Source organism: Cornus florida, unplaced genomic scaffold (genome assembly GCF_030987335.1).
Source record: "Cornus florida cultivar Cherokee Brave unplaced genomic scaffold, ASM3098733v1 CherokeeBrave_3.0.0_Hap2_Chr08, whole genome shotgun sequence".
Classification (NCBI taxonomy): Eukaryota; Viridiplantae; Streptophyta; class Magnoliopsida; order Cornales; family Cornaceae; genus Cornus; species Cornus florida.
In genome coordinates this window covers 81976631-82003478 of record NW_026775578.1, presented here as the reverse complement: position 1 = coordinate 82003478, position 26848 = coordinate 81976631, and the positions used below count along the sequence as shown (strand labels likewise).

Here is a 26848-nt window from a genome sequence, read left to right as displayed (position 1 = left end):
GCGGTGGCGCGTGGGTCCGGGTTCCAGCGTCCTAAAAGTGTGCACAAGCATATAATGGGCTGTCATGCAATAGTTATTTAGTTTTTAAATGTTAAAAGCTAAATCCATTGGCCATTTTATTTGCTTTATCTGTCATTTATTTATTTATGTGATGTATGAAATGCATGGAATATATAATTCCTAATTATTAATGTTCATGCATTGTATCCATAATATTTATTTAAATGACTTGATTTATATTAATTAAATTATGAAAATTAATTGGATTTGATTGTTAATTGATTAGAGGGCACTTAAAGAGGGAAATGGAAATTTATTTTTGAAAAATTATTTTATTTTTTAAAAGTGTGCCTCAAATTAAATATTAGTGAATCACTTAAAGTCCAAATATTTTCTAAATTTAATTGGATGAAAATCAAGGCGTTTTGCATGCATCATATCATATATTTGAATAAATGAAAAAACCTAATTATCAATAATTAAAAATTGAATGGGAGCGGGGATTTTTATACATTATCTCATAGCATTCGTTATTATAACTATTATAATTAAATCTTCAAAAATAAGGCCCCACGCATAATTTGAAGAGTTTAAAAATTACAAGAATGGTTGTCTCATGAAAATAAAAATATTAAATGTTCATTGTAATTAGATCTTTAAAAATAAGGCCCCACGTATGATTTAAAGAGTCTAGATTATAATGATAAGATATTTAATGTTTTATTTTTCGTTGGAGCATTAATAACGTTATACACTCAATCTAAAATCAATAGTGTTAGCTCCCAAACGGAGTGGTTTACACTATGTGATTTTAGAAAGGCTAAATATAATCGGGAATCATTTCATTTATATAGACAAGGCATTGTCTTAAGAGATATGGAAATGATGTGATTTGCCCGCCAATAATAATAATGAACTTTGCCAACCGAATAAGTTATTGGCGTATTGGTTATCCGATTTTTCATGTAAAGTGGTTAAGGGACTCACATATTATTATTTTAATGGAAGTGCTTGCCTAATAGCAAATGAATCTCAACAATAATAATAATGAACTCCTCTATCAGGATAAGTTATTGACGTATTGATTATATGATTTATTATGCTACGAAGTTGAGGGACCCACATTAATTAAAAGGGATTGTTCACCAATACTGATAATGAACTCTTATTCTATTGAGATTTATTATACTATGTGATTGACAAACTCATTTTAATTTTAAATATGCATGATAGTATTAATAATTCACCTTACACATTGTATGAATGCATTTATATTCAGATTAATTATATCTAATCCATTTAATCTGCTTGCTAACATATTCAATGCAATTAGATCTCTTTTAATACGGACTGGAAAAAGAATTTAGATATTTTACTCACAACGTAAGGGTACAAAATGTATTTACTACTCCTATACCTAATTCCCTTTTACTTTAAGATACCCAAGAGAACATTAATGCATTTAATAAGTGAAATAAGGTAAATGATATGGCTCGGTGCAACAATCTAGAGTTTATCTTGAATACGCTCCAAAGCTAACATTTACATTGTTTTATTTTTTTCAAGCATCATGTTAAATGTTAATGAGATGTTTTGCTGAGATTAGATAGAGTGTATGCCTTAGTACTGTGTCAGACTTGAATACCATTGAGATAGCCTAAGGAACTCCAATAAAAGATCGTGTTTTTAAAATGATTATTTATTATTTAAAAATTGAACTAGAGGTCACTAGGGCTGACTTGGGTGGTAAGTTTCAAGTTAACATAATTATTGCCTTGTTACCAAACTTGTTCGACTCTTTTAGAGTGAATTAAATAAGGAACCAGTTTGAGTTCACACTCACTGATATTCTTATAAAATTGGTAACATATGAAGGGATAATCAAAAGTATGGTTGTTCCTATCAATCTAACCTAGTCTATACCATCTTCTTCTAGGCCCAAGTGGATAGGCAAAGGAAAGAAGAATGATGATAATAGGACTAGGCTAGCACAAAACCTGGGTATCCAAAAAGTTAAAGGAAGTAAGGCAGTATAAGTTGAAGGCGAAGAAAACTGTTTCTTTTGCGGCTAACAAAGACACTAAAGGACGAACTGTCTAAGCAACGACGTGGCATAGGAAAATATATATTTAATCATTGAGCCATGTTATGTGGTTGTATCTATTAATTCTTGATGGATAGATTTTGGAGCCACTAAACATGTTTGCAATTTATTGCAAGGATTTCAGGAATCCAGTAACCTCAATAATATGGATATATATTTGTCTTTTGACCTGATGCCAAGGTTGTAACTAAATCAATGGGAGTATTAAATCTGAAATTAGAGAGTATAAGGATATTAGTATTAGAGAACTATCGTTATGCACATATGTTAGACGCAATCTCATTCTTGTTTCACTTTTGGTTTATAAAAACTATGCTGTTACTTTTGGCAAAACTGCTTTTATAAAATTGAATAGATGTGCGATTGTTTTTGGTGCATTGAAAGTTGGTTAATATACTATAACCACAAGCTCTTAATATTTGCAAGATGTAGAAACTAATGTTGCATTTTCTGGATTAAATGTTAAGAGAATATTTGTTACTCCTGACTCATTGTATTTTTAGTGTCTATTATTGGGTTATAATCAGTCAAAATTAGATTCAAAGATTGGTCAAAGAAAGTTTATTACCTAGTGAGGCAGGGGAGCTTAAACTAACTTGTGAATCCTATTTTGAAGGATAAATAACCCTAAGGGTTTTAATCAGCCATATAAAATAGATATAAAGAACAATTGGAGTCGGTACATACTGACATGTGTAGTCTTAAGAACATCCAAACAAGATTACTCACGTTTTGGATACATTTACCTGATGCGACACAAGTCTTAAATTTTTGGAATATTCTGATAGTGTCAAGACTGATTTGGAGCACATATTAGGTAAACTTATCAAAACACTTCGATATGATCCTGGATATGAGTATTTCTTGGGATAGTACAAAGACTATATGGTCAATGAAGGTATTGTGTACCGGTTTTCCGTAATTGACACTCAATGAATTGAGGTGTCAAATAGGAATAACAGAATTCTGCTTAACATGGTTAGATCTATGATCAATTATGCTACATTATCTCTTTCATTTTAGAGTTTAGCCTTAACGGTGTTGATGTACATTATAAACTGCATTCCATCTTAGTATGTCTCAAGGATACTTTTTGAGCTGTGTTTTTTACTAAATCTTAGTTTGGATCAGATGCACATATGGGATAGTCTTGCACATGTGCGCTTGATATGGACAAGTACGTTGGAAGCAGATCACAGGCATGATTGATTTGATGGCTACTCTAAAGGCACTAAGATAGATTATTTTATGATCTAAATGATAAAAGTTGATTGTTTACACTCACTGTTTTTCTATAAGAGGATCATATTATGAATCACATACCTAGTAGCATAATGTTAGAGAATATGATATTAATACGAGATGTACCACATATGAACATACTAGAAATTAAGAATTATATATGAATTCCCTATTAATGCGTCAACATCATCCAGTACACAGAATTTCTACATCAGTACATTGATGTAGTGGGAGGATTATCATTCAATCCGATAGAATTATGTTTTTAGGTGAGACCTTTATGGATATCCCTGTTAAAACATGAGTTGGACCTAGTAAGTTACACAGAAGCATGAACCGATATGGATGCAGATCGTTTTGGCAAATTGCTATGAAATCAGAGTTGAAATCTATGTATTCTAATAAAATCTGGGATCTTGTAGAACTTTCTAGTAGGGTGATACCTATGGAAGGCAAGTTAATCTACAAAATGATACCAAAAGATTTCTTAGTGAATGAACCATGTGTGTGCAGGGTAATGTTATTATTTTTCCTAATTCGATATATTGATGACATCTTACTCATTTAGAATGACGTGGAAGTTTAGTCATTAGTAAAGAGGTAGTTGTTCAATTACTTTGGAATGAAGGATTTTCAAGATGTAAGATATATTCCTAAGATCAAGCTTTTGCAAGAACAGGTTAAAAGAAAAATATGATTATCTTAACAATCCTACATTAATAAAGTTTTGACTAGGTTTGGTATGCAAAACTCAAAGAATGAGTTCTTACTTTATTGACATTGATTGCTCTCTCTAGTAAGTAGTTTTCCAAGACTAGCAGAGGAGATTGAGCAAATGAGAGTAGAATAATATGCTTCGGCATGTGGGATTCTCATATATGCCATGATCTATACCAAACAGGACATCCGCTACATTGTAGGAATTGTTAGTAGATATCAGTCCTATCCCGGACTTAATAACTGGTCTGTTGTGAAAAATACCATAAAGTACCTTAGAAGAACCAATAATCTCATACTCATTTATGGATGTGATGATATAGTTCTAGTTAGGTATGCTGATTCTAATTTTTAATCAGATGTAGATACTATGAGATTCATAACTTGGTGTATGTTCACTCAATGAAAGGGAAATCAGTTGGTAGAGTGTTAAACATATTTCAACTGCTTACTCAAACTTGAAGGTAGAGTACATTGCAGCTTTAAAGGCAGCAAAGGAAGCCTTTTGGTTTGATCTTACTGATTTAGAGGTTGTGGAGCATATTAGCCTGCCTATTGGGTTATATTGCGACAATAGTGCAGAAGTAGCCCAAACCAATGATCCAAGTCTCCATAGAGGAACAAGGTACACTGATAGGAAGTATCATGTCTTACATGATATTGTTCGGCAAGAAAATGTACTCATAGTTGGAACATTGCATTGGAACACAACTTTGTTGATCCATTAACAAAGGTATCATCGATCAATAGTTTTGATCGTCGCTTGGATAACATTGGAGTTAAATGAAATTAGAATTGGCTATGAGGGCAAGTGGGAACTGTTGGGATTTACATGCCCTGGCATAGCGAATTCCTATTTGGATTAAAGTAATATATGTTCCTAACATATTTGAAATATTTATGCTTTACACAATTGGTGAATTCAATGTATTATGTTTCAATTCATTATGGAATTGATAGTGTCCACTTGATTATAAGAGATATTTATATATGTATGTGATGACGATCAATACATGAATACAAATAGTAATCATAAATGGTTTATAGTCAGTAATTATGGATGGACTCATTATTAACTAAGACTTGAACGGATCCGCGTTAGGTTGAAATATATTGCGAGAGCCGCCGTATGCAATTGCTTCCTATCAACGTCATGACATTTGACTCTTAAGTATGACAGAAGTATAAACTCTTTTATTAATTAATAATTATTTTGATTTGTTCGGCAGAATTTTCGGAATCCTTAGACCAACACTTTGGGTAATTATCTAATTAATAGTTAGAGGGTTATATTTTTAATATTTGCATCATTGCTACTTGTATTTATTTTGTATTGATTATGATTGATCACAAAGTAAATTATAAGGCTTTCGTGTGTTTTTAGACAAAATGATTTATTATATATTTATTTATTTAAATTATTATTTTTTTCAAACAAATGTTTTATTGTAATCAAGCCAAAAATGATCAAATGTGCCAAAATAAATATATTAATTAAGTAGTCGGATTGATGGTTTTATTTATCCGATAACTAATTATGCATAGAGGGGTCAAAGTGCAACATTGACTTAGAGGTTATTTATTATTTAATTGAAGTTCAATTAATTTCTTTTAGTGGAGTAAAAATTAATTTATGAATTAATTGAATTGGGTCCATGGATCAGGCCAATTATTAATTCATTGTAGCCAAGAAAATAATAAGCCCAAAGGATTCTGACTCATAACCTAACTTGATATTGGAATCCTATTAGATTTGAGATATGTGAATTAGAGATTGAGAATGATTTATTATTTCATTTCCTTATCTTTATGTTGCCTATATATACATGGTCCATGTATATTTTAGGGGACTTTTGGAAGAAAAAGGAATATATTTTCTCTCTCTAGAATTTTAGGGTTAATGTTCTCATCTAATGGAGGCTCCCACAAGCCTAGCTTTCCAAGATCATTCATGGAGGTTTATGGGTGATTCCTAAAGGCAATACCATTACCAAAAAGATGGACATCCAAGGAGGAGGCATTTAGGAAAGAGATCTACAATAAGTGAGAACATTCATTTTAGGGTAGAGATCTAAGGTTTACTCAAACCTTGATGTAAGTATTCTATCCTTAAATTGAATGGATCATCATATTCTTCATGTATAAAACTTATCTCTACACATGAATCTAGATCTTTATTTGAAAAACCCTCATAAAGTTTTAAAAACTTCCGTTTCCCCAACATTTAAAACTTCAATTGAAATAACAATGATATCAATTCACCCAAGATAGCCTTTGAAAAATTCAAAAATAAGTAAATAGAAGATAACTGTGACACCCCCAACATTTTCCACGCATAAGTTGATCAGGCTTATACACGAAAAACGAGGGATATCAAAAACAATTGGCAATATACAAGCATGGAATACAAAATGATGATAATAAAAGAATTTAGACAGAAAAGGAACACTAAATAATACAACATCCATCCATCCTTTATTTAATACAGTACTTCATTACAACTTGGAAATCCTATGTCAATGATCCCTAAATATAACCCTGAGAGTTCAACGTCAAAAGTAAATAAAAACTGAAACTGAAGTAATACATAAAACTTCTACCCTGAACTGGATCGTAAGAGTAGATGAGTTCGGATGGTGGTCCCACACTGCTAACCTCAACCTTAGAACGGGTACTGACCGTATCCTGAAATAACAACAATGGTGGGTCAACCCAATAGCAAGTCCTCTCTACTATGACCCAAATCAGAGAATCAAATAAATTAATCATTATGAATCGGTTGAGTACTATATCTGTATACATCCTAAGGGAACTATCCAATGTATAACATGACCTCAACCAGAATAGACGGTGATCACTTAGACTCACACTAGGTGGTTAAGTGTCGCCTTTCCCTACCCGGGAAATCAGCTATTATACATGGTGCACGGTACTGGCAACACAGACTATAACGAACTACACAATGATAACACCTCTCAAAGTACTGATGAATATACTGAGCATATAAATTAGGCAACACATGCCAATAATATTACTAAACATACTGAGCATGTCAATTAGGCAACACATGCCAATAATATTAAACCACATACCCCGACAGCCACACATCTGTCTATAGCAACGAATGCATAAGGTATAAATGAGTCTAAACTTATTAGCCAGCTCACATGGTTCTATATGGCAACACATCCATATAATATAAATGCGACATAATTTAAACAGTCCATTTATTCTCTGAAATGCACACAGCATAATAATCATGGTTGATATATGATTAACAATATAAATATCCCATAACATCTAATGGATAACTTATATGACGATAACCGTGACATTATTAACAGTACTAATGAATACCATTTAATAAAATAATAACACCACCTATAGTAATGTTGTTCAAATGAATCACATTCATATCCATACGGTAAACGGCCAATTAAGGTTTAGAAATATTAATCGGCCCTAATAATACTTAACGGGTATTGAAATAATAATTTCGTGGCCCGTTAAACCTGTAAATACCAACCCCATACCTAAAAATCCAAGTTTAAGGCTCTGGAATTTACAAAACAGGCTCTAGGGGTAATCTGGTAATTTCCAGCAGCTGACAGGGCCCCTCACGCGCCCCCACGCGCCGCCCTAAGCTTCCCCACGCGCAGCCCAATGTTTTCCACTCTCTCACGCGCTTCCACGCGCTTCCACGCGCGTCTGGAGAGTTCCACGCGCGCGCACGCGCTCCCACGCGCGCGTTGAAGGCTCCTACAGACGTGGCGTCCTCCGGTTGGTTGGCTGCATCACCTTTCCTACCTGCGCGCCACACCGGATCAATCCACCTACCTTCCCTCCATCCAACGCTCACGGATCCGGGTGTACCGCGGTAACATGGACCGCGGTGTACCGGATCAATCGCTGCTGTTTAATGGTCCAGATGCGCGCGCATACCCTCCTATGGTGCGCCGCATCACACCGGATCACTCCGGTCATCTCCCCCATTGCCGGCGACCGGAAAACTCGCCGGAAGGTCGCCGGAAATTGTAGAAAAGCCCCGGAAAAATCTAGAAAATTCTAGAAAAATCCCTAAAGCTTTATTTAATTATTTTCGGCCATTATTAATTTCATAGGATATTAAATAAATATATACCATCCTATATAATTAAAATTTCATTAATTTAATAAGATAAAATTTATAATTTATTAATCTACTAACCTTGGCTCTATGCATACAAATAAACTAAACAATTAATTTATTAATTCAAAGGGGAAAAGTAGATAATAACTTGCCTTTTTGGATTTAAAATGAATCCGCCGGTTGCGCGTAGTCGGGTAAATTTCTCCTACACCGGTCCAAGCTCCTTTCTTTCTCTCTCACCTTTCTTCTCTTTCTTTCCTCTAACAACAACTCTCTACTATTTTAAATTGGTTTCTAACTTACCTTCTCATCAAACTAACTAATATTTATACAAATTAAAATAATATAAATATTACAAATATCTAAATTTACATTAAACTCACCACATTCCCAACCATATGGCTTCAAGTCCTACCTATAAATATTAATGAAATCCTATCCTAATCTCTAATTTCATCATGACTTATGATTTAATACTATTATTATTATTATAACTATTATTATTATTATTAATAAACTATTATAATTAATATTATTATATTATTATTATTATTAATAACTATTATAATTATTATTATTACTACATAAGAATACATTATATCATCATAATACTTTATAACATAAATATAATACTTTAATTAACTAATATTGCTTAATTAAACATAATCAACAAATAAAATTGTTAATAATAATACATGCACAATTAAATGAATAAATTTACTATTTTAACATATACAATTAATTTACATGCACCATTAAATGAACTTAATATAATAATGTAGCATGCACGATAATAGGTAAAGAAATCCACACATAAATGAATTTAAATAAACTAAACTTTTTAATAAAATACGGGGTATTACAATATCTATGCAAGATAAACAGTATTAAATTGATTACTCAAAGATTAACTAATGAACTTCTAATATACAATCTGACATATACACTTCCTTACCTCACTATTATTGTACAAACAGTCATTAATACTTCTTCTCCTCCTCCTCTTGTCCCTTTCTCTCTCCTCTAGTCCGGCCTCTCAAATCTCACTGCTCTTGGTTTATTTTGTGTGTAATCAATACAGTAGCTAAAAAGGGTCTTTTACCTTGTCCAGCCGACTCGTAAAACTTCCAAGAGAAGCTTTTCAATTTAATACTTTATAATATTATATTTTTACCAGCACATAACAATAAAATGATAATATTATATTTTAATACTCATTATTACCGGGATACTGGTCTACTTCTACTAAAAGTAACAATACCTATCCCACCTACACATAACCAACACATACACATCCTAACCATATATCACCTTACACACCAAAGTTTCTACAAGTACTTTATAACTTATCCATTAAAATGATTATATATATATATGTATATATATATCTTTAGTATGGCCGATCGTTGTTTTTCTCTGTGCATCAGAGTTTTGCTCCGATCAGTTATGTTTTGCAGGTGTGGCTTCCCTGAAAAATCTAGATCATTGTTTCTGCAGGTGGTCCACTCGGTTGGTCTCCTGTGTTCTGTGGATTTTCGAATCAAGTGCTTTGCTCGGTAGTCAGCAAACCGGCCAATCTTCATTGATCTTCCCTTTTGATCCCGGTATTGTGTCAGTTTCCTTGGATTCCCTTGTAGTTCTGCATAAAATCTCTGTTTTATTTTGGGTTCTGTATCGTCCTGTTGTTACTTGGGTTTCCATGGCGGGTCAATCTCTTCTAGGCGTTACAGTCACCGCCATGGAATATGGAGACTGGTTGGGTGTTGTTGCTTTTAGTTATACAACCGGTATGCCTTTGATGCTTAGATCTTCAATCTATTTTGCGTTCTGGGCTTTTTCTGGCGTGTCCCCTTTCATTTTGTTTGGGAGCGTATCAATTGTTGGGGTTAAAGTTGGGGAGACGTTTAGGGCTTTTGCACGTTGAATGGGTCTCTGTAGCTTGGGTGCTGACTCCTCTGTCTACGACGATCCAAGCTGTGTTTCTTCCAGGCACCATGGCCTATGGGTCGTGGCAGAGTGTTTCCAGAATGTTTTGTCCCGCTAGTAAAAATTCGGTGCGTGGCTTTTGTGCTGATATTTGGGATCACATTTGTTTTTATGTTGCAGAGGGATTTCATGATGAAGGTGGCTCGCCAGCGTTCTCTTGCTTTTCTCCATTTGATTGCTCTGCGGCCAAACGTCGTTCTTAGTTCTTGGGCTGTACTGTTGGGTTTTCGATGGTGGACCCCAGGGTTATGATGTTGCTAAATGTGCGTGAGGTAGATGCATGGTACGTGACTCTATTAAAGGCAACTATGCTGTGGTTCGTGGTGCTTGTGCGTGCAAGATAAGATATATTTGTAAGGCTCATATGTGTTCACGTGGCCCTTGTTCTCCGCCTTTGTTGGCTCTTTGGCAATTTCCTTGGACAGCTGGTTTACAATTTGGGTTAGACTTTTTATCTTCTGTGGTGGGATATGCTTAGTTGTCATTTTGTTATTGTTGTACGTGGTCTTGTGGCTCTTTTGTTTTGTTGGGCTATTCAGTTGTTTGCTTTAGTTATGGTTTCTGTGTTGTTGTTCTGTTTCTTGTAGATGCCGTAGGGTGTTTCTATTGCCAGGGCAAAATAAAAAAAAATAAAATCTTTAGTAACTAAAACTGATCATCATTCATATATAATATAATTAAATAATAAAGTTGTTCCCAGCAGCTTCCACACAATTCTATAGTCAAAACACAGACCAGTTGGTATCACAGTCACTAACACCCACATACCATATGAAGTACCAATATAAATTATTATTATTATTCTTTTCTTTCTTTCTTTATTTCTTTCTCCAACCACTTGGCTGCTACAAGCTTAATTTGTAAGCTTTAACACAAAACAAAACTTCACAACCACAGCCCACCCCATAAAATCCTCACAAAATATTCATATATAAATCATGTCTAATTAAAATAAAATTTTGTTAATGAAATAAATTTTATATCGGGGCCTCACACCATGGTTCTTAACCTCAACCAATAAAATCTCCATTAGTTTCATGCAAGTAGTTATACACTCAACTGTCTCACTCTCTGCACACACCCTTGTACAAGATGAAACACTAGCTTTCATAACCTCTACACACACACTAGTACCAGTAAGTGCACTCTACACTCCCCCTATCCTAAGCAACCCTGCTTGGACCCTGCAAGCTCTCACAGCTCACCAAATACATTTAAAAAGATGTATTACAATGATACTCAAGCTATTACATAAGATAAGAATGAATAACTAGCTCAAAGTATCACTCAAAGTATCAATACAAACACCCTGCCTTCATTCTGCAACAATTAGGGTTTGAGGGGTAAAATAGGAAATTCATGTCCCACAAACTCAGAGATGAAATTGATAAGCTTATATCTTCAATAGAAACATTCTCAGATGATAATCAAGATGAATATAGAATAAATACACAATTACAACTCTGATATAGGCTCAGTTCTGTAGAACCTTCAAGAACTAGGGTTTCATAAGGTCAAAATTTGTATTGACCTTATTTATGTGAAACCTCAACTTTAACAGCCTTGATTCAACTATGGAAACTTTCTCAGATAATAATAATATAACTCATAAAAAGATATAGTGATATTAAGTTTAGATCAACAAGCTAAACTAGTAAAAAAAACTAAAACTCAGGCCTAAGACATCAAAAGCAAATGTAGCTAAAAAATGGTCACAAACATACTTTCTGCAGATGTAAAATAATAAATTACACTTACCTCAACCCTGTCTCAGCACCAGAGCAAGCTCAAACCAAACTCAGACCTCCAAACCAGCTTTTTCACCAACAAAAATCACAACAACAGACCTCCATTTGATCTTCTACTCTCGCGTTTTCTCTGAGTGTATTTCTGATCTCAAATCAAACTTTGATCATTATAAACAATCTTAGAAGTGTGTGTTCATATTCAGCTTTCTTTTCTCACACAATGCAGCTTGCCTTAGGGTCTTTCTAGAAGGCTTTTTAAACCCTAGAAAATGCTAAAACAACATATATATAGTAACCCTTTAATACAAATCCTATCTCATAGATGAAATATATCTGTCACCATTATTCAATCATTGGCCACTAAATAATATGTAATTCCCTCTGTGAATGTACCATAATACCCCTCCCACCTTTACATAATTTGTCTTTTAGCATGCAAGCTAATTAACAGCTTGTGTATGTATATGTATATGTATATGAATATATAACAAGCTTAATCACTAAGGAATGAATAACAACCTGCATATTCTCAAACTAGAACCACAAGACACGTGTCACAAGAATGCTTAGTAATTTGCTTTTACCAAAATGCCCTTGTAGTGATACTTATCAATATACACCGTCTTCTATAGCTGTAACTGTGAACACTTGATCAACCTGAGAATAAAAGTAATTCAATACAATGTACTATCATACACAAGTGTATTATGGTATAATACATGTGTGAAAAGACTTAATTGCCCTTGGAGTACTATGTAGCCAAATATCAACTTTTGTGCTAGGGCTTGTAAACCTAAATGGCCTGTACAATGAGACTTCAACACAATGTACCTTCTTTAGACCATTGAATAGTCTTCTTAACAATGTGGAATGACCAAGTTTCCCCTGAAGATCAATAATATGCATTGCGCATGCCAGAATCACTTAGAACTCAATTTAATGAACATGTGACAAACTTTTTAACATTTAAAAGGGCAAACCTTAATTCAAAGGTGAGACCAACACTTTCATAAAAGACCACCATTTAATATTACACATAGCACAACTATGAAGTTTAGGATAGTAGAGGGCTTTAGAAGGTACATGCATATGGGAGTGGATTTTTTTACTTCAAGTTTTTGGCTGATCTTTCTTTGGAGTCTGTGCTAGCTTCTGGCCCTTACTGTATTGCTCGGAAGCCCCTTTACCTACAAAAATGGCATGCTAATTTGTCACATGACAAGCAGAAGGGTCATTTGGTCCTTCTATGGGTCAATTCCTTTAGCATACCTTTGCAATTTTGGACTGCAAAAGAACTTACTCACATTGCTACTGCTCTTGGAAGACCATTACACATTAACCAGGCAACTGAGGATAGACATAAACTCAAGTTTACTAGGATCTGTATTGAAATTTCTCTTAATTCTCCCATCATCAAGTCTTTTCCTCTTAGAATAGGAGATGGAAGTTTTGTTGAGATTCAGGTGGAGTACCAAGGAGTCCTTAGGTTCTACATCACATGCAATAAAGTTGGATACACAACTTCCATTTGTTATTCTTTCAATAGAAAGGTTAATAGGCAATATATTCAGCCCAAGCTATCTGATGAATGGAGAATGGTCTCTCTAAGGAGGAAAAGAAAGGAAGCTTCTGTTCCACCACTTTCCCACACTACCCCATCTCTGCATCCACGGGACTTACCTCTCTTGCTTTCCACTCCCCCTACTCTACCCTCTCCCTCACCAAGTGTAGACACCCCATTTTCCCCCCATCTTCACTTTAACAATCTTATGAGCCTCAAGAAGGAACAATGTTTCCACCTACCACTAATGGTTATTAGTAGGGCCCACATACGACCTAAAACTGAAAACTATAATATCAAACCATCTGATCAGATACTGAACTTTACCCTTACACTCAAAACATCACAAAACCTCAGGAAACACTTAGATCGACCATATTACACACTTCTTGGCATTCGATCACTAATTCCCTAAAAATGTCAAAATTAGGATTTTACGCTACAATCCCTCAATCCTATTGTTAGAAAGATGAAAGGATTCCACCAAAGCATTTGAAACACCCAAAAACCCTAAGGTGCATCCCTCTTTGGGGCCCCTACCCATCTCTATCACCTAGTTTGACTAAACCCTTAAGAGAGGCCCGATGGTCAAAGTTATAATGATGGTCAAACTCACCCATGGACATCACAATTGTGCTTAGAAGGTCCAAAAACCTTTAAAAAAAAACACTGTAATATTGCCTACCTTTTGGCCCGGGCCCACCTTTGACCAAGTCTCTATGGAAGGAGTAAAATGACCAACTAAAGGGTTTGACTTTTTAAAAGAAGAGCCAAATGGATAAAAGAACATCACCATTGTGTTTAGAAGGTCCCTAAACCTTAGAAACCATTATAGTATTAGCTATGTTTCGGTCCGGAACCCCTTTGACCAAAATTCCACTCCCAGGGGCAAATAAGTCATTTCACCACTGTGAAGAAAATTTCCAAACATCACAAAAGGACAAATTACATGACATCACATGTGTGACATCATCCTCAAGACAAAAATCCCAAAAAATGGCTGAAAATTCAAGAAATGGCAATTCTGCAAATTTTGGAAGTCCGAGGGCAAAAGAAAGAATTCACCCTTGAAAAAGTGAAAAAGGAGGTACATGGGATGTCTGAATTCACACGACCACCAATCATTTTCATAAAATTTAAGGTGAGCCCTCCACCTCCCTCTTCCCTTTTCAAAAATTGATTGCCACCCTTAGATCAATTTTTGTAGTTTCAAAATTTACACTTTGACCCCTCTAAAATTATACTTTAGCCCCTCCCTTTTTATAAAAAGGCCCCTTTTCCACCATTTTACATACACACTAATAATCCATTATGAGAAACTCTCTCTCACTAGAATATATCTCTCTCTACACATATTTTTATACACACACATCCTTTCACACACACAAATCTCTACACTTTCACATACTACTACACACACTTTCTTCTATTCTTCTTCCTTTCTCTACACTTGTAGAGAGGATCCACTCGTCTACCAAAGATTGTAATTCTACCCATGGCTTAAAGAAGGAAGAGAGAATCATCACAAAGGAGGCATACAAAGTAAAAAGAGGTAAAAAAATCATTTCTCAACTTATCTCCTTTCATTTCTTTGTTTATTTGATTTCCTTTCATTATCTTGCTCTACTTTGTTCATGGTTATGTGATTGAAGCTCTCATCCCTATAGGAGTGGTTTCTAAGATGATGGTAAACGGTTTCTGAATATGGCTCTACTGGAAACCAAAATCATAGAGATGTGTATACTTTGTCTCTATGATGGAGGCAAGCAGAAATGTGGCGGTACAGTTTCCGAATGCCACACTTCTACCTACAAAATCTTAGAGATGGGTATTTTTGGAAAATTTTAATTTCTAACCATTTTTATGCATTTTTGTGTCTGTTACATCATATTTGCATTAAACTAGTCGCACACACGAGCACACGCATGTTTTTTTCGACGAAATGACATTCTTGTCAAACCGTCATTAAAATTGACATTTCACACGCAAAGGGTGGTTTACATGAGGTATCTATGACCTTTAAAAATCTAACCAAAGTAATTTCCCTCATATGAAACACCGGTGACGTTTTTGATTTTAGAACCACCACCGTTTCACTTTTAACATTAACCCCATCCTTAAATCATCATCCTGGCCATTTCCGACCATTTCCTTTCAAAAACTGACATTCCAATCACTTTCGACTGTTTCGACCTTCAAAATTGGCTTAGTCTTTATTGGTCCTACCTTTAAATTAGGGTTTTCCCTTTTAAATGTCAAAAAATTTGTCACAAGTTCTCTACATTGAGTTCTAAGTGATTCTAGCTTGAATAGTGTATATAATTGATCTAAAGGGGTAGCTTGGTCATTTCACAGTGTTTTGAAGACTATTTAAATGATCTAAGGAAGGTACATTGTCTTGAAGACTGTCTCTGCAGGCCTCACGGGGTTAAAAACCCTAGTACAGATATTGATATTTTGCTATAGAGTATTTCAGGGGAAATTAGGTCTTTTCACACATGTATTATATCATAATACACTTGTGTATGATGGTACATTGTATTGTATTGGTTATAGTCTCAGTTTGATCAAGTGATCTTAGTCTCAGCTGTAGAAGACAATATATATTGACAAGTGACACTACAAGGGCATTTTGGTTAATACAATGAGAATTCTTGTGACACGTGTCATATGGTCCTAGTATGAGAATATGTAGGTTGTCATTCCTTGCTTAGTGATTAAGGTTGTTATACATTCATATACATATACATATACAAGGCTGTTAATGAGCTTGCATATTATAAGATATTTTCTGTAAAGGTGGCAGGGGTATTATGGTCCATTCACAAGGGAATTACATATTATTCCCTTGCCAATGATTGGATATTAGTGACACATATATTTCCTCTTTGAGAAAGGATTTGTATTCAAGGTGTATTATATATATGCTGTTATAGCATTTTCTAGGGTTTAAGCCTTGAGAGAATCCTAAAGCAAGTTGCATTAAGAGTGAAAAGAGAGCTGAATATGAACACACATTTTTTAGATTAATTGTAATGATTAAAGCTTGATTTAAGCTTAGAAATACACTCAGAGAATTCACAAGAGTAGATGATCAAATGGAAGCCTGTTATTGTGATTCTTACTGGTGCAGAAGCTGGTTGGAAGGTCTAAGTTTGGTTTGACCTTGTTGTGGTGTAGAGACAAGGTTAAGGTAAGTGTAACTTATCATTTTACATCTGCAAAAAGTATGTTTGTGACCATCTTTTAGTTGCATTTGATTTTGATGTCTCAGATATGTGTAATAGCTTATTTTTCTGGTTTAGTTTGTTGATCTGAACTTAATATCACTATATCTTGTTATGAGTTGTATTATTATCATCTGAGGTTGTTGAAGTTGAGGTTTGCACAAAATTAAAGTCAATACATAATTTGAGCTTGTGAAACCCTAGTTTTTGAAGGTTCTGCAGAACTGAGCCTGTACATGAGTTGTGATTGTGTATACATTCCATATTCATCTTGATTATCATCTGAGCATGTTTGTAATGAAGATACAAGGCTGCGAATTTTATCTCTGAGTTTGTGGGACACGAAATTCCTATTTTACCTCTCAAACCCTAGTTTCAGTAGAATGAAGGCATGGTGTTTATATTGATACTTTAAGCTGATTATTCACTCTTATCTTGTGCAATAGCTTGAATATTGTTGTAATATATCTTTTTATATTTATTCGGTGAGCTATAAGTGCTTGCAGGGTCCAAATAGGGTTGCTTAGGATAGGGGGAGTGCAGAGTGCACTTAGTGGTGCTAGTGTTTGTGTAGAGGCTATGAACGCTAGTGTTTTATCTTGTACAACGGACAAAAGGCTTCCCCTTGCCATCTGGTTTTCAAAACAATACTTTCAAAATCATTTAGTATCAGTTCAAAATTTCCTCCTTTTTATCCCAATTTCTAGCCCAATGCCATGCATGATCACCAATGCATTACTTGAATTGTATAATAACTTGATAACAGAATACTGCAATAATGAAAATTTAGTTTTAACACCATACTGAGATATCATGTCATGGCAACTTTTAGAATGTTATAACATGTTTACGAAGAAAATTCTACATAGTATCATATCATACCATCCTTAGCATTTGCATTTATTACATGTTCAATTCTATCAGATAATCTCATTCAACACGTATAGTACACAATCATCATGGGTATGCTCATTAAGTATTAATTCACAAGTATCCACATCTTCACATAAAAAATACAAAACAAATATATACATAGATATCTATACGTCGACCGGTACACCATTCCAGTCGACCGAAATGGTTTTGCAGAAAAAGCTGAGCACTGGGTGATGAGTGCTCAAATGTGATGCATTTTAACACCTAAGTTAGGGTATTTTAGTCAATTCATCTATCTTTATTTTTCCGTTTTAGTACTAATTTATGTTTTTGTCTATTTTTAGGTTAAAAAGGTTTAAACGGGCTAAAAATGGTCCATTACAGCCTTTTTGGAGTCGAACAAAAGTTCCGAGAAGATTCCAGAAAAATCCAGAAAAAGGTAAAAAAATGCAGAATTTCGCCACCAGTGGGTGTGGATCCATCGATAGAAGACATTCTTGGATCGATTGAAGATACGCTAGTAGCGAGTTGTTTTATTCCTGCGCGCCCGAACTCCACCTACCACATAGCTGCGGGATTAGATATTTTAAAGGCTTATTTTCTGACTTGTTCAATACTTTAAGAAGCTTGTATAAAGGGGGAATTGAACCATTTGTAAAGGTCTTCAATTATTATTTTATTTTTACATTGCAATAGTTAGTTTCTCTTTCTGAAAAAGTTAGAGATTAGGATTAGAAGAAAAAAGCAGAGTGGAGACACCAATAATACATTTCAAGATCTACACACACTTTCTCTCTAGAATTCAATAAAGAAAAAAATGAAGAAGATGGAGCCATGTTTGGGAATTGCCTTTGAGGGTTCCAAGATCATACCCACCTCCTCCATGATTGGCTAGACTTCTCATTGGGGCTTGGATGAGCTTCAAATTTGTAATCTAAACCTTTATCTCTTTCATACTTTTTGGGGAATAATATCTTGTGATTAGCGTTTTAACCTTGTGAATTTAATGAATCTTGGATTCTCCTTTGATTTCTGTAGATTAATTCTTTCTATTGATTCTCTATGTGATTACATGTTGTTTTATGTGTGATTATTTGGGAATTGATCTCTACACTAATTTTTCTATATTAATTGCATATCTATGTGTGGTTAATTGAGAATCTAGTGATGGCTATGCATGGTTTTCATTGAATGGATTTATTAATTAATTTGATGGGTTATACTTATATTTAATTGGTTGTTCTACAATTTAATTCATGTTTGTAGTTAGGTAGACAATCTATACCTGATTTGATATTCCATGGCTTATTGTTGCAAACTCCATGATTTTCTAGTTTGATGTGTGCTATAAATTATAGTTGTTACTAATTTGATGAGTCATGCTTAGGATTGATGGGTTGTTTTACACTTAATTTAATTGTTAGTTAGGTAGGTAATTCATACTTGAATTTAATGGTCCATGCTTAATATTGCAATTGGTAGTCACATTTAAATTACAAGAATATTTTCCCCAATTAATTGAAAGTGTGTGGTTTGGTGAACGAACTTGGTGGCGATTCCTATGTCCCAAGACCTCACTCCTCATCTCTTAAATCCTTATCTCAACTTAGTTTTATTTTACTTGCATTTTAATTAATTGAATCTTAGTTTAATCAACAATCAAACCTTCCTTTGCAATCTTTTGATACATTAAAGTCAAAGTTAAATTTCAACACATATAATCTCTTGGAACGATCCCTTCTCACTCATACTACATAGTATAGGTGTTAAGCGGTTTATAAATTTAAAGTATAATGCCCACTTGACACTAATTTCTAAACTCAAAAGTGTTGTACATCATTTTGTGTACATGCTCGGGGTCGCATCACTGGGTGCTGTGCTCGAGAAATGATTCTTAGTTTTAGTTTTTTGGGTCATTTGCAGTCCAAATCAAGAAGCATAATTCAGTAACAATAAAGGGTTTGAGGTTTAGGGCAATCCTACCTCAAGGATGACAAAAACCTTGCTATAACCAAGCCCAAATCACCCATGAAATGATCAAAATCACTAACATCAAAGGAAGATGAGGAACAAGCTTCCTTGTGCAACACCAACTAACTCCTTTCTGTAAAGGCAATAACAGAAAATCTGTGATGAAAAAGTGGCTTCCAAAATCACATCAATGAAAATATCTCTTTCTCTAAATGGCAACCTTAAATTCTTATCACAAGAGCCTCAAAATTGAACCAAAAGAAGATGACTATTGAGGAAGAGAGAAAGGAACGAAATCTGCAGAATTCTGTGTTTAGAGCATCCGCAGCAGGCTCATGGAAGCCCAATTTCCGCAAGCCAAAGGCCAAATGGGCGCACAGGGCCCTAACTAAAACGTGTGGGCCCAATTTTGCTCGCGGGCCGACTCGCGGTATTCAGCGAGCCGGCCCGCGATTGTGGTAATTTTTTTTTTGTTTTTTATGGTCAGAAAACGGCACCGTTTCGCTGCCTCTTTGGGGTCTTCTTGCAACGGCTATATACAGTAGCCAAACAGTGCCTCTGTTTTTTGTCTTTTCTTGCAACGGTAGAGTACAACCTAAAAATAGGTTTTTTAGAGCTATTTTTTTTGGGAAAAAAATAAAATAAAATTCATTAAATAAAAAATATATTGTTTAGGCATTGTTTGTCCAAAAAAAAAAAAAAATTTTGGGCCAAAAATAAATTAAAAAACCTTTTTTTTTTTTTTTTTTTTGTTTTTTCCCTTAAAATTTGGTTTTTTTTTTTAAATGTTTTGTTTTAAATTTTAAATGTGTAGGCCAAATAGTGTATTTAGCTGTTAAGGCACTGTTTCTACAGTACCAAACAGTGCTTGAACAGCTATAATTTTAAAAAAAAGTTTAAAAATTCAAAATTTTTTAACTTTATTCAAAAAAAAAAAAAATTAAATTAAAATTTTTAAAATCTCTATAAATACCCTAACTCCTACCATCACTCATCACATCTCTATTATCTACCATTCAACTTATTTCTTCTTCTATTTTCTCAATCTTAGCTATTATTTTCAAAGTCATTTCGATTCCATGGATCCTCGACATCCATATTATTACAACACCCAATTCAACCCATCAAACGATGAGTTTTTGCCATTTCCTGAAGAGAATATCAATTATTATAGAGGAGATTCTCAATTTTCTTCTCATCAACCATCCCAACCTTCTTATCAACCATCCCAAACTTCTCATCAATATTGTGGTACTAGTGTTCCACAATCAAGTAACTCAAAACTCCCGTCAAAACAACCGGCTATCCGACATAATAATTGGACCAAGGCTGAAGATGAAGCTCTATGTTGGGCGTGGTTGTCTATTACCTTTGATGCGATTACGGGGGCAGACCAAAGTAAGAAGAAGCTATGGGAGCGAATTCTGGAACAATTTAAACAACATATTGGTGTTCCAACTGAGCAAAATGATGAAGGTTTGATGAATTGTTGGTCGGTGATCCAACAAAAAATCAATAAATTTTCCGGCTGCATAACTACCATAGAAATGAATCGTCCTAGCGGCTTCAGCACTGATAATATGGTGAGTTATTTTATTATTTAAATATAACTCGTAAATATTTTAAATAGTCAGTTTTTAATTTTTTGTTAATTTTTCGTGTAGAAGATAGCAACTAAAGACCTGTTTTGTAGTCAAACAGGTGGTGAATTTAAGTTAGAAAGTTGCTAGGAGATTTTGAAGCATAACAATAAATAGAATTCACATTGTGCCGAATAAGTAGGAAAAGGAAAAAAGAAAAAAGAGCCGAAGAAGTGGCGTGAATTTGAGTTTGACAGTAATGAGTCTGTTGGGCACTCATTACCATCTACTCCGTCAAGTCATGCAGCCACGACAGATGGAGCTTCAACTGAAGAATCACCACACATAGGGGAAAATGATTCACCCAGTGTGGAAGAATATCAACTACAAAGACCAGCAGGAAGAAAAGCGGCGAAGCAACATCGAGCAAAAATTAATTCAACGAATGAATTGCAAACTTCATTCGTTTCGAAATTTAATAATATCACCACCTGTTTTGAGAGTCATCAGGAGAAAATGCAGGATGCCCAAGTGGCACGAGAGGTAAGAAAAATGGAGAAAGAGAAAACAAGGCAGTTAGAGATTCTACAGAAACAGAGACTTGAAGGGAAGGAACTCATGTTAACAAATCCAAATTCGGCACCAACAGAAGCGGGAAAAACTTGGATTATTGCATGACAAAATGAGATATTGGCATCTTTGAATTCACGGTCCGCCCCAAAGTTCCCATAGGATTTTGTAATCTTTGGTCTATTAATTTTCTTATTCCAATTTAGGATATTGTACTGTTTAAGTTATTTTTAATTGTGTTGTTTAATTTTTTTTTTTTAATCCATAATGGATAATGTATTGTTTCAAGTTCTAATATCAATCGTAGTTTTTTTTAATAATTTCTAAAAATATTGTTTAATTAAAAAATATTGCCGTTGAGAAAATATAACCGTTACAAATATAGCCATTAAAAATTCAATTTTTAAAAATATAGCCGTTTAGGAGAAGTTAAAAAAAAAAAAATTTTAATTTTTTTTTATTATTATTTTTGGAGAGTGAAAATTCGGAGAGCCTGATGGAGTGTATGTTTTTGGAGAGCGAAAACTGTTGACGTGACTTTTTGAATTGTTGATGTGTCTCTTAAAAAAATTAATATAGCGTTTTTAAAGAGTTAAAATTTGAAGAGTTGGTGCAGATGCTCTTAGTACTCCAAATGTCATGCAAAAGTATGCCACACACATTCCTAACGTGTAGCCAAGTGTGCCCTTAGGTGGCAAGCTCTCAAATGGTCAAAGTGTGACCAAGCAAAATGACTAATACAACCTCCCATCATCTCTAAATTTCTTATATGCCATTACCACGACAAAGACTATACTACTATCTCCCATGAAATGTACAGATGATATATAATATAAATAATCACAGTAGAGAAAATAAACACATAAATGCAAAAAAAGCCCCGAAAATCGAAAAAGTGAGGAACATCACAATTCGGCCGGCACAGAAGCTTTCTATCTGCACTTCCCTGAGCTTTCACTGATTGATCCTCCTAGCGCTTTTACAGATGCGACAGCCTGGATTCCCTCCCCCAATGGTATCTTCTCGCTGAGCCATACCATTTTTTTTAGCTTTCACCACATTTACAACTGAAAGTTTGGCACCACCTCATTTGGAACTCCGTCTCAATCCCACGGTGTAAGTTCACCCTCTAGTTAGTAATGCAGAGTAGACTGCCAACCAGTGATTGCAGAAGTGCGTAGATTGTTGTTGATTCATTGCCGTGTCACTTATGCCAGAGTTGGATGAATCTCATAATTATATGTTTTTTGAATGCTCGTTCACTCGCCCAATATGGACTTCTCTACAGGATCGGTGCTAATTTAACATTCATCCATCATCGTGGAATGATTTGGTGGGCTAGGCTTCACAACACTGGTTGAACCGGAGTTTGATTAATTTAGTCCATAAGCTCATGATTTCCACAGTGGTCAACCGGATTTGGACAGAGCCTTCAAAGGTCAGCGAGGTTCTGAAATAAGGATTATGATGTAAACTACTAAAATGGTGAGACAAAGGTTACTTACTTGATCGGTACGAGACTCCTCTTCAGCATGTAGGATCAAGCTCGACTGGGATCTCCCCGAATCCTTCATTGGACCACCGGCTGAGCCTCTGGACTGAATAATCGAGGGATGATTGCCTGTGTCTATCGCATCCGATCTGATTGAGGGCGAAGACACAATTAGTCTTGGGCTTTCTAGACTACGAGTGTCTTTAATCCTCTATTTGGGCTGGGCTTTGTGGCTTGTAATTGTTTTGTCGGATATGCCCTCTTTTGTGTTGGGCTTATTTGGCCCAACTTTGTATATTCTTATTTTTCTATTCAATCATTTACCTTTCGAGAAAAAAAATAAATTTAAAATCTGAAACTATTTTTCTAAAGGTTTGGCTTCGGGCAACAGTAATTCAGTTCTTTTTTTTTATTTTTTTATTTTTATTTTTTTATGTCCATTTAAGTTCATAAACTTTCCCTTTTCTTCAGCCATACACTCTCTCCCATCATAAATAAGTCATTCAAGTTCCCATGCTACATGGAACACGAGCCATAGTTTTAGAGAGACAGAGAGAGAGAGAGGAGGGAGATAGAGAGAGGGAAAGAGGAAAAAAGGGGGATGGAGAAAAAGTTTTTAGTAGTTTGCACAGTTGTGGGGTTTCTAGGGCTGCTATCTGCTGCTTTGGGTTTTGCTGCAGAAGCCAAAAGGATAAAGGTACTAGTGTTAGTGTATGCATATACATATATCTATACTTGTATATATGCTCAAATACAGAAGCATATCATTAGAGTGGAGTTGGTCTTCTTTTGAAATGGAATGATCTTTTATCTGCATTCCACTAACATCTTGCTCTTTCAGATTCTGCTTTTCATTCCTTTTTGTTGTTGATTAATTTATTTCTAAATTGCTTTTTTTTATTATTGTCATTATTTTTTTCTGAAGTGGAAATATCTGGATATGCTTACAAGTAAAAAAAATAGCTGTCTACTGATCCACTTAGTTTGTGTTTGTTTCCTGAAAAATGTCCAATGAACATTTTCTTTGAAAATAACAGAGAACCATTGGACGCAAGGAGATTTATTTCCACAAATCAACTGAAGATAAAAGATAAAATTTTCCTTGTGTTGGCAGTTTAATGACAATCAAGACAGAAGGGGCATCTGAACGTTAAAACAATGGGTTACAGGGATTTTCACTTGGGTTATAGCATTTTCAGAATATTCAAATACCTTCTTTTGTGATGCAAACAATTAAAATTTTTACATAGCATCCCATTAGGATTAATTTTGAATTTGTAGTGTATACCATTTTAAGAGTTTGTACCACTCAATTGCAGTTACAATCAGGTGTGCTAAAACCATCCCAACTCTTTCCTTTCAGGTTTTTTTTTTCCCTAAATGAAGAAAAAATTTCATAAAAATATGAACAATATAGTACAAGGCAATAAGTAAGGGCATACCCTTACTGCACAAGCAAGAACCCTGAAAGAAGGGCCTTGCCAAAAAGAAAATAGAAACCTATCATACCATGATATCTTGGTGGCATACCCCCAAGATATCCATGACTTCCCACAGTACAGTCTTGGCCACCATACTAGGTTCCCAAAGCCCACTACCATGTAAACTACTATTTCTTTCAGACCATACATAGTACAATGTAGCTGTAAATAGAATTCTGAACATCTTCCCCTTTCCTGTAAACTGAGTGAATATCTGTACCAAGCTATGAATTGTGTCCTTTCTTTGCAGGTTCCATTTGCATATATCATCCAAGCCTCTCCACACTGCCGAAGTGAAATCATAGCGGCAAAAAACATGATCCACACTCTCAACCTGTCTGAAACACAATTGACACCTAGATGCCAAAGGAATACCTCTTCTCTGGAGATTAGAATGAGTAAGAATCCCATTCTGCAGAACTAACACAGCAAGTGTAGACCATCTCCCTCCCTCCATTCCAACACAAGGCTGCCCCTTCCACCACTGGACCTGCTACTCTCGAAGCCTCCCAAGCTGATTTAAAACAAAAGTTTTTAGACTGCCACACCCGCTGATCCTTGTCACCATGGATTCTTAAAGTTTGCAAATACTGAAGGACAACCTGATTAGTGTCATCAAACCTGGCACCATCTCATTGTTTATTTACAATAAAATAACTAAGGAATTGACTTGTCTCTACACAAGCCTTGCAGTATCCTGTGATTAAACCTCTCTGCCAGAAACAAACCATCAAACTTGAAAAACAAATTAAATCTGCTTTAGTTATGTACGATACCAAGAAAACATCAGAAGAAACAGCAGTATGAATAGAATTCGAAAGCCTATATATAAGGCCTTTCACTGCAGCATCCTGAAGTGTGCTTCAATGTACAACGCATCCAAATGATGAATGATGTACTTTTAGATATGCATAAACTGACTAATTGCTGAAGACACTGTGGTGATGTACTAGAATGTAAGAAGAATAATCAAGAGGCATTCAGTAGTACAAACTAAAAACAAAAAGAAACATCTGATTATCACAAAACAAAAACCAGCCAGTAATGCAATGCTGCACAACCACCTAAGCACCACCCACCATAAATAATAAAATGCTTCTGAAATGTGTACCCATTGCATCCAACAAGAAAAGAGGAAATTTCAAATTCTAGGATGTTTCTGACTATGTCGGACTAGTGCCAAGGCCGTCTCCCATGCATGTCCGCGTGTTATGATTCTCTGATACCACCAAGTCACTCCTAGGAAAAGTGTCTGGTACAGGATTTAAATATTGAAGTTAAACTCTCTAATAGTTTAAACTTTTTGAATAGATGGTGGTCAACATGGTATCGGACTATCGGAGTAGTAAGATCACGAGTTCAAACCTTATTGTTGCTCTTATAATTAAAACTGAAACTCGTGCTGGAACAAAAGAATGTGACACATGAGGGGACGTGCTAGAGGATTTAAACATTAAAGTTACACTCTCTTTTAAAGCTTAAGCTTTTAGAATAGATAGCCAACATCGTTCGTGCTTCCTAGCTAAACAGTGATGAAATTTTCTATGATAAGGAATAAGAAAAAGGAGGAAGGACAAATTATCGTGTGGTCAAGCTTTCATCGACACCATTTTGTGGAATCTAAGCAAGAGAGCATATAGAGAGAAATTTGTGAAGAGAGAGAGAGAGAGAGAGAGAGACCTAATACTAAGTTCAACTTCTTATTTGTTAAAGGAAATTAGAGATAAACAACTCGAGACCATAAAACACCCTCAACAATGCATTTTTGCTCTGTACTTAATGTTATGAATTTGTTAGAGCAGGGAAAGGAAAATGTAGGTTAAAGATATAAGAGGTTTAAAGACACATGACTTTGAGAGCTGTAACATTTGAGCACATGCTGTCGAAAAACATCACATTCTACATTATTGGAGTGCAAGGTTGTGCAGGGGATGCAAGGACTATTGCCTACTCACAGCTCAGATTTATGTGTTCTGGGTAGTGGTCAAATAGGTAAAAAACATCTGTGAGAGGAATGTTCACCTCTTCAATTGTTGGGCATGATGCTTCCAAACAGTTTTCTGATTATATCTTGTTATTTTGGGTCCCATCAAATATTTTTTTTTTTACCATCTACTTTCAAATGACCTGTGCTGATTCTGGATGATTACTTGCAATTCGTGTT

At 34.9% G+C, this 26848-nt stretch overlaps 1 protein-coding gene across 1 annotated transcript in view; it reads left to right on the top strand.

Moving 5' to 3' along the window:
• Positions 1-23676: 23676 nt before the first annotated feature.
• The window catches only part of LOC132268204 (protein VASCULATURE COMPLEXITY AND CONNECTIVITY-like), a 35639-nt gene continuing 32467 nt past the window's right edge, over positions 23677-26848 (top strand). The window contains exon 1 of the mRNA XM_059768999.1: positions 23677-23900. Within this exon, the coding sequence (XP_059624982.1) occupies positions 23805-23900 (96 nt within the window). The 5' untranslated portion in view covers positions 23677-23804. The remainder of the gene's footprint in view (positions 23901-26848) is intronic.